Genomic DNA, 9,484 nt, shown 5'->3' with positions numbered 1-9,484 from the left:
TGGAGACATAGCTGCTATTTTGTTGATCAAATCCATTGGGATCTGACCATGTCCATCTTGCCATTTTATTCCTAAAACCTGGATCTTCTGTGCAGGTCCCTTCACCTTACTTTGCATTATGGCAAAACCAGCTTTCAGAAGAATTTGGATTATTTTCTTCCCTTTCTCAAAAGCTTCTTCTGCTGTGTTGCCCCATACAATGATGCCATCAATGTATTGCAGGAGTTCTGGAGCTTCACTCTATTCCAGTGCAGTCTGGATCAGCCTATGGCAAATGGTGGGGCTGTGTTTCCACCACTGGGCCAGTCAATTCCAGGTGTACTGGACGTCCCACAGAGTGAAAGCAAACTGAGGCCAGCACTCTGCTGCCAAGGGCAGTAGTGATACCAGTTGTGGCATACCGCTTTGCTGCCTTTGACTCAATTCGTTCTAGCATGTCTGGCACGGCAGCACTCAGCAGCAGTGTGACTTCATTCAGGCCACAGTAGTCTACTGTTAGTCTCCATTCTCCATTAGCCTTTTGCACTGGCCATATGGGGCTATTAAAAGGTGAGTGAGTTCTGCTGATCACCCCTTGGCTGTCCAGTCAACAAATCAGCGGATGGATCAGAATCAGGGAGTCTCAGTTTGTGTGATATTGCTGCTAGTGCACGGCTGTGGTACGACTGGCACCTGTTGTTCTTCAACATCCAGCAACCCTGTAACAGAAGGGTCCTCCGAGAAACCAGGCAAGGTGGACAGCTGTTCAATTTCCTCTTTCTCCAAGGCAGCTATACCAAAGGCCCACTGGTACCCTCTCGGGTCTTTGAAATACCCTCTCGTGAGATAGTCTATGCCAAGAACGCACAGAGCCTCTGGGCCAGTCACAATGGGATGGTTTTGCCACTCATTCCCAGTCAGGCTTATTTCAGCCTCCAATACAGTCAGCTGTTGGGATCCCGCTGTTGCTCCAGAAATACAAATGGGTTCTGTCCCTTCATAGCTTGATGGCATTAGGGTACACTGTGCACTGGTATCTACTAGAGCCTTATACTCCTGTGGATCTGACATGCCAGGCCATCGGATCCACACAGTGCAGTAAACCCAATTATCCCTCTCTTCCACCTGGCTGGAGGCAAGGCCCCTCTAGTACTGGTCATGAGATTCTCCACTCATTCTTTCTAAAAATGGATTAGAATTCCTTTCCATAGAATCAGTAGTAAGATCAGCCCTTCCACTCTGTTTGGCACACCGCTCACACTGCCCACAGAAGACTGGAGCAGCAATTTTCCTGGAAGAACCTTCATTTGATTGTTTTTCCATGCAATTCACGTACCTGTGCCTCTAGGGTCCAGGTAGATTTTCCATCCCACTTCCTCATGTCCTCTCCATGGTCCCACAGGTAAAACCACAGGGTACCCTGTGGTGTGTATCTCTATATCTTCTCTCTTGAGCAGAGGGACACTTATTCCTAATAGTTGAGATATTGGTCTGCACAGGCGAGGAGTGCGATACATCCTTCCTGAATTGCTGGAACTCTTGCGACAGTTTCTCAGCTAATATGTCTGGAAGTTTCTCCACGGTTGAGATGAGAGAGGAAGAGAGACTTTCTTTGTATTGCTGGAGTCAGGCAGCCAGTTCATCCACCATTGGTCCCTCTTCATCCTTCCAGTCCATTACTGCCAATGAGTTGGCATGCAGTGATGGTGCGCTCCGTGTAAACTTCGGCCACATGGGTCGTGTGCATTGGACTTCATCTGGATTGTGGGTAGCTGCGCATCGTCTGGGTCATAATAAACCATCTCCCACCCGGCTAATTCCCTCAGGTACTGGATACCTTTCTCCATGGAAGTCCACTTGCTTGGATGACATACAGCATCTTCCTTGAAGGGATACCTTTCCTTCACGCCTGACAGAAGTTGCCTCCAGAGGCTGAGGGCTTGTGTCTTTTTTCCAATTGCTTTGTCAACGCCCCCGTCCATAGAAAGAGATCCCAGCTGCTTGGCTTCCCTACCCTCTAATTCCAAACTACCGGCTCCATTATCCCAGCATCGGAGCATCCAGGTGATGATGTACTTGCCTGGATGACAGCTGAAGTCTTTTTCCATATCTCGCAGCTCACTCAGGGACAGGGATTAGGTGATTAATAAATTAATTTACCCAGGCCAAGTCTGTTTTGCTTGTGACTGAAATTGCTAAGTGATCTTCCTGTCCTTGACCCATGAGCCTTTCATCACATTTTTTTTTTCCACTGTCCAGCTGAGGAGGGGAGTGATAGAGCGGCTTGTGGGCACCTAGTGGCTCGCCAAGGTCAACCTACCACAACCATCCAAGTATTGGCTAATCTCTCACAGTTGCACCCTTTCCAAAGGGAAATAAAAATACAGTTTAAAGTCAGACAGTCCATCACTGCATTTGAGCAAATGTAACTTGAAGTATTTTTACTGCAAAATAATAATACAAAATAGTATGTGGAAGCACTTTGTCTTAAACACAGCTTTACACATCCTTAATCTGTCTAAGATCTTTTTCTTACATACAGGTTTAGGACTCTTAATACTTTTAACAATAAAACTTTACATTCCAATTACTGTGATCAGTTCAGCTGACACATAGTAAATAATTTAGTCCATCCTTTGCTTTTCATGTCTGTAGCTTGATTTTTATTCTGGCTGATAAAAATTAAAAGATGCTGCATAGAAAATTTAACAGTTAATACATTACTTATTCAGCAACCAAGTAAGATTCAACTTTCCAGTTTCCTAGTTTATCTAAATATAGGTACAGAAATCCTGTAACAAAGCTTTAACTTACATTTAGCATACCTGCTTTCTGAACAATTTAATTACTATAATTTCAGCCTGAGCTATGAATATTAATAAGAATTATTTCTTCCTTCCTGTTCCCTGAAGCATGCATTTATTGCCTAGTAGCTGTTCCATCCCAATCCTCAGTCTCTGCACAATACATGTACTTAATCTTGTTAGCAATACATCTGCATTCTCTCCAACATCTTATTCCCTCATCTTTTCCCAACAACCTGACTGCTCTTCAGGTTTGTTTGGATTTTTTTAAATATCCATTCCAAACTGCTCCAACCAATACACAACATAAAAGTTACTTGACAAAAACCACAGAGGTATTTAGCAATTCTAAGTAAGTTGAGTTATGATGTTTTCAATAACAGCTTCAGTTACCAAATAAGCAGTGAACAGCTTATACAATCTTAAACTTACTCTTGTCACAGCATATAGCTAGTTCCTCTAACCATGTTTATCAGTGATGAGAAGCTTGTAAAAATATTAGAGGTAATCACTGTCATTCCTATATGAACATTTCAAATTACATTCATCCATGTTCAAATATGCTTATTAATCCAACAGAATTGCATCTTTATAGTTTAGTTTTGTACACAAAAATATTCGTATTTCTTAAAATGTACACATTCAATCAGATTTAAAGATCAGCCAAAGCATGACTGATTAAAGGAATTCTGAAGAATAATGCGCTGTTGATACTGCTCAACAATATCTGAGGTTTACAGAGTTAATAGTTGCTACAAATCCACTTGCGTTGCATGAACTAGTATTATGGACATCCACACAGTATCTGCTTAATCGTTTGGCTTGCCAAGTACAACAGTCTAGGGGTTTTCAATTCACATCAAATGGCACCCAGGCTTTCTACATTATCATGCTGTGACCTGCTGATCTAAAATAAAAATAAAAAGTACACATTTAGCCTGTAGTGTCATTTCTCTGTTTGCACGTGACTTCGCTCTATATTAGAAACTAATACCACCAACACGTCTGCTTTCCTTGATATGTTTTGCCCCATATTCCTTCTGTTCCATCTTTTTTTATTATTATTTTATAATTAGATAACAGTGGATTCACCTATTATTTCAGAATATCCAATTTCAAGGAACTTCAGCTATAGCTTATGATGACTTAGAGTAATGGGCAAACATGTATAAGGACTGTAATACATAAGGAGATAAAGACCTATATAATCCTTGCAGTATTTTCATATAAACGGATTAGCTTCTTGTTAACTCAGAATGGGATAAGCAGATCCAATTTCCAGTAATATTACTTACTTCCTTCCCTCAGCTTTTTTAATTCCTGTATTATATCATTATACACACAGGATAAAAGCTCCTCTTGGGATTTGGTTCCATCCAGATAAACTAAGAAAGACAAAAGACACCGTTTTCATGAGTTCTATGCCAGTTATCTGTAATAGCAATTGGCAAAGTTTTCAGTATTCCTATGGGTGCCATCAGAAGAGATGAAAAAATAAAAACCAAGAACAGTATCTTCCTTTCCTTCTTTCCTAAATTCATTTTACATGTTAAAAAATAACATAATGGAAAAATATTCTAGTTAAGAATTAATTTACAATTTTTTGTGGTATAAAAGTCTCCATAAGGGTAGTGGTAACAGTGTTAGGACAGTAGAGCAATGGAGTAATTCAGTAGAAAGGTTCCTCTATGCAGTGGAAGACCTCAGGTTCTTCTTCAGCTTCAGGGTTTGAGCAAGTCAAGGAAGGGCACTGTGGTTCCCATTCTCACTGCACAGTAAGAAGCAGCTGATGAAGCAGCCACCTGATTTCTCTTTCCTCTGGCCCCTACTCCAGAATTTGGCAGTCCAAGAACTGTACAAGTGTGAACATCACGCAAGCTCATGGCAGCGCCCCATCAGCTGGCCCAGCTTTGACACTTCTCATGCCAGACTGGTGACCGTAGTGTGTACAGTCAATACCTAGGAAGTACCTTCAGCTTCTTATAGGACCTCAACCAGGATTTCAGTTCTGTTCTGAAGAATTCTGCCAGTGCATCAGCTATTGTCTCAGAAGCTTCCTATTTAGCTATTCGCATGTATGCACACGTGCATGCACAAACTAGCTTGTTAAATGGACTCAATTAGTGATCAGAACATTTCTATTTTTTAACTTCATAATTTTCATTATTAAAAAAAACAGTAACAAAACCTCATAGACTTGAAAAATAAACCAACAAAAGGTCCAAACATACTGTCCAAGTGCCACAAAAACATTTGAAGATAATTTTGTCCCATTCAGAAAAAAACCACAACCCAACAAAAACTGCACAAGTGCCACCCTAAAGCATTTTATAAGTTTGAAATTAAGCATACCATACCAACGTTACTTGCTTTCTCTTCCAGTTCATTTTTGTATTTCAGATACATAGGCCACACGTGTCCATCGAAGTACCCCGGTGTATCTGCTGGCTGATAGACTCTGGTGCTACACAAAAATATATTTGCTTTCCCATACAAGTTTTACATTTTCCCCTAGTGTCAGCTGGTTTAATAAGAGCATCTATCCAAAACAAACAAAAAAAAAGACTAACAGGCTACATAACTGTTGAAGCAAAGGAGGCTCCTTTATTTTAATATAATCTGTGATATGAACTCTTGCTAACTTACCTTTTTCTGTCAAATTATATTTAAGATAAGGTAAAAGTTTGGGGTTTTTTTGTATTTTTTTTTGTTTTCTCCAAATTGAAAAAGGTATTACATATAAATTAAGCGGTATTGAAAGTGTTACCAAAACAAATTACTTTTTCTCTTTTTTTATTAGGTATACAGATTTCTCAAGTTTTAAATGACTAGTGGTTTAAATGACAGCCTGGACACTAACATCCTTTAAAGGTGAGTCTAGTGAGAAACTAAGTGGAATCAACTAAAGCCAGTTGAATAGAGGATTTCTTCACTCAGCCAGCAGATTCTGACTTCCTGCACATGTATTGCTCCAAGCACACGGTATTGCTCCAAATTTGGAGGCAAGTCAGACACTGACTTAATAACCTAAATCAGATATATGCTACAACTAATGCACAGTCTAAACAAAGCGTGCGCTAAAACTACACATGAACACAATAACCATCATGTAGCTGTATTCAACCAAGGATAAGACTGCTTAGCATTTTTTAAACTGTTTCTCATTTTAAACATGGTTCAACTCCAATATGCAGTCAGTAATCTAAATAATAATCATAATCTAAATAATTTATCTGAACAATGAATGCTGTATTCAGTATTTGTAAAACATTTAATATTTTAATAACCCTGTGCTCTAAAATGCAACACCCCCCCCCTAAACAAAAAAAATCCCACATATCTCTGCATGCTTTTGTTAATGTTAGTTAAATATCCACACAGTCTTCTCTGAGAATCACAGAGGAGAGATGATCTTAATAGCTTACATTTGGCAAGCACCGAAGAAAAGCTAGTACAAAAGAACCACTCCAGGTTAGGGGGTACAGTGACACTCTGAGCAACAACTGAATAATCTTACCTCCTTCTCCGTTTGCACTCTTCATAAGGAAGGGTCAAAAAATATCTTCTATTCCACAGTTCATTAAGCGGCCTAAGATAATAACATATTTAGTTCCCTCTTCCTTTTAAGGGCAGCTTTTAATATACTAGGTTACATATTATTGCTTACTCATAATTGTATAGCAGAAACCCTTCAACAATCAAAATATAAACATCTTCCGTATTTTTCAGATTGTCACATGTATTCTGTGGCTTTTCTGTCACAACACCTGAGCTTGCTGGGCTTTTCATCCAGTTGTGAATACTTTTCACCATTTCATCCATATAGAGGGCATCAAGTACTAGATGAAAACAGAAAGTTAGGCACCCCTTAAAAACAGAGAATTAAAAAAAAAACCCAAACAACTCTTAAGTATCCCTAGGTTAATCAGTAAGAATCAAATAATCTACATACAAGTCTAAATGAAAGGGAAGAGGATTACCCCCAAAATTCTCTCTCATGCATATAAGTAGTTACATGTTTGTAGCTGATGATACTGTGAAACTAAAGCTTTCTACAGGATTGGGGTATTTCTAGTGGGCGTGGTCTCTCTGAGCTCTGTAGCACCAAAGCCTGTCCCTTGACCATAGAAACCGCAGGGACTGTTCTCTTCCACAAAACTTGTAAAGACTTAGCCCGAGATCTCCAACCATGTCAGTTGTCACTGACACAGGTGAAGGAAGCAGGCGCTCAAAATTTTTTGCTTTAGGTTTTTATCCAGTTCAGCTATTTGGAGGGTGAGGATGGATGGATTGAAAGGAGGATGGTATACAAAGGAAAATAGCACAATGTAGCACTTGTTTTCGTCTGTAGACATGTAAGAACGTATTAGGTAAGTACTGAATGGTGGAGAGAAGGCAGCCTTTGGATGACATAAGAGCAAACACCTTTTAGAGGAGCTCTAAGAGCAGCATTAAACCCAGATATTTGAACCAGAATGTCCAACTTACCCCTCCGGTTTCACAATCCAGTTTCATGAAGTCTAGAAGTTGAGCCAAAGACTGCACAGCTGATAAGCCAGTTTTAAGATACAATTTAAGGTTCTGGCCAATGTTCTGAGTAATACATTTTGTGATCACGAAGTATCAACAGAGATTAGCTAATAAGGAACTGTTCCCAACTACATGTGACCTGAACCAAAGTGCTAGCCTAAAGTGGATCTGGTTGAGCCAGCATTAACCATGAATTTCAAAACATTCAGTCTATGTGCGAGATCTGACATGAAATAAAGGTGTCAGGATCAGACCCAAGTTTTGACTGATTTGGAAGATGACAACGAAAGAGACTCGATGGTGATATCCCATGAGTTCATTATCAAAGTGAAAAAAAAAATCCATCATTACATAGAAAGTGATGAGGTTCGGCTTATGCCAGTGCTGCAAGCCAAGACTTTTAACTGAACAGTACTGTTTACTATTGCACCAGACACAGCTGTAGAAGTAGAGGAAAAGATTAAAAAGAGAAGAGGGAAGGTCAAGACCTAGCTTGAGCTATTTACTAGTTCAGCAAGTTTTCTTATTTATCTTAGTGAGCTGAAAGAAACTGAGCAAAGGATTGCTCTGAAACAACCATTTGTTTACTGCCTTGCTCAGAAGGGAAGAGAGACAGGGTGTAGAGGGGAAGAAGCACTGAAGCTCAGCACAACAGAAGTTCAGTACAGTGTTCAAAAGCAATGCATCAAAGTTACTGACCATCATATAGCTTAAATCCACGTTCATCTGTTTCTACTTCAGACTCTGGCTGAAGGGGAAAAAATTGAATATTTTCAAGCCTGGTTTTATGACCACTGTCACAGATACACACTCTTCAGTTACAAAGATATGGGTTATACACTTTTGTATCCCAATCAATTAAATTTATCTTCAAAATTAAATGCTGTATACAACTGTTAAAATACAATACAAACACTTTATTTAATCTAGAACAACAAATTCTCCAAATCATACCTCTTAAGTTCATTAGAGCTCACTTCAGAAGGAAGAGCTCCTTCACTCTCCTTAACCAACAACTCCAAATCAATGCAAAAGTTGCTTTTCTGTTTTGATTTGGGAGACTAAGCAAATACCTATTACTGTATGGGTGTAGGGTTAACACAATATAATTAACTTCATTAGCTCAGAGTATTTGGGAAAATGCATCCAACGTACACCCATTCCTTACTTTAAAAGGGTATCAAAGAAGACAGTAAACTTCTTTTTGCTGAGTATACTCAGTGGTTTTGGCCATTGGAAGTTCAGTTACCACAGTGCTCATTTTATTTCTCTTTCTCATGAAGTTAACATTATTTTAAACAGCATCGATTTAAAAAGTTTATCAATAGGAGAACTGAAAAGAGAAGAAATGATACTAAAATCTACTTGAGCTTACTTCTACCTATCAGGTCTTTCCATCAACACCATTACCTTAAAGAAGTCATCTTGAGAGATAACATCACAGTTATGAAGCATTTTCTTAAGGTTTTCTGCCAGCGTCGTTTTTCCCCCATTTGTTACACTGAGTTAGAAAACAGTAAAAACTGCATCAAGACAAAAACCAATCTTTTAAATATGTGTACAAGCTTACACACACATTTCTATATGGTTAGACACAATGACACAATCCAAAACACCCCAAAAGTTTGTTCACATTAAATACTCTCTACCTCTAGAAATTTTCTGGCAGGTTCCAACAGCTTTCAGACAGTAAATATGGCAGTGCCAAGAAAGAGGTTACAGAGGTGGTACCTGAGATCTCCAACAGAGACAGAACAATTTCTTAAGAGTTACATGCCATAAAATGGGACAATTATATGTTGTATTTCTAATCTGTTTCAAAAAATACCCCTTCAGATATAGAAATCACATCACTTCATTCTGAAAGGAACACCAGTCTTGAGCTGTAGAGGAAATGTAATTTGCTGATACTTACCCTCCAAGGCCAATAACCAATACTGTCATTGTTTTCTCCTCAGTTCTTCCTTTTCACTGTCAAAAACAGTAGCCAGTGAAAACTCTTAATTCAGTAACAAGGAAAGCATCTATTGTATTAAGAAATACCAATTATAGATAAGACTTATCTTCTGCCCTTTTGTCTTTTTTTTTTTTTTTTTTTTGCAAAGCTACTGTCAGAACCTCAATTGATTGTTCTAACGCTAACAAAAAACCCACAACTTATATGCCACATT

The 9,484-nt window shown here is 39.0% G+C and overlaps 1 protein-coding gene across 2 annotated transcripts; it reads right to left on the bottom strand.

The window, feature by feature from the left end:
• Window positions 1–3,662: 3,662 nt before the first annotated feature.
• NMRK1 (nicotinamide riboside kinase 1) lies at window positions 3,663–9,257 on the bottom strand. 2 transcript variants are annotated; one of them, XM_009706483.1, is made up of 8 exons: window positions 9,229–9,257; window positions 8,724–8,814; window positions 8,013–8,061; window positions 6,451–6,622; window positions 6,301–6,372; window positions 5,141–5,247; window positions 4,079–4,168; window positions 3,663–3,685 (listed from the first exon to the last, which is right to left on the bottom strand). In XM_009706483.1, the coding sequence occupies exons 1-8, from the start codon at window positions 9,255–9,257 to the stop codon at window positions 3,663–3,665; spliced, it is 633 nt and encodes a 210-aa protein (XP_009704785.1). The 2 variants fall into 2 exon arrangements, with proteins under 2 accessions (XP_009704785.1, XP_009704786.1); XM_009706484.1 differs by having other exon boundaries at window positions 3,671–3,690.
• Between the last annotated feature and the right edge of the window lie 227 nt (window positions 9,258–9,484).

This window comes from Cariama cristata, unplaced genomic scaffold (assembly GCF_000690535.1).
Source record: "Cariama cristata isolate BGI_N322 unplaced genomic scaffold, ASM69053v1 scaffold7398, whole genome shotgun sequence".
Taxonomy (NCBI): Eukaryota; Metazoa; Chordata; class Aves; order Cariamiformes; family Cariamidae; genus Cariama; species Cariama cristata.
This window is presented reverse-complemented; position numbering and strand designations above follow the sequence as displayed.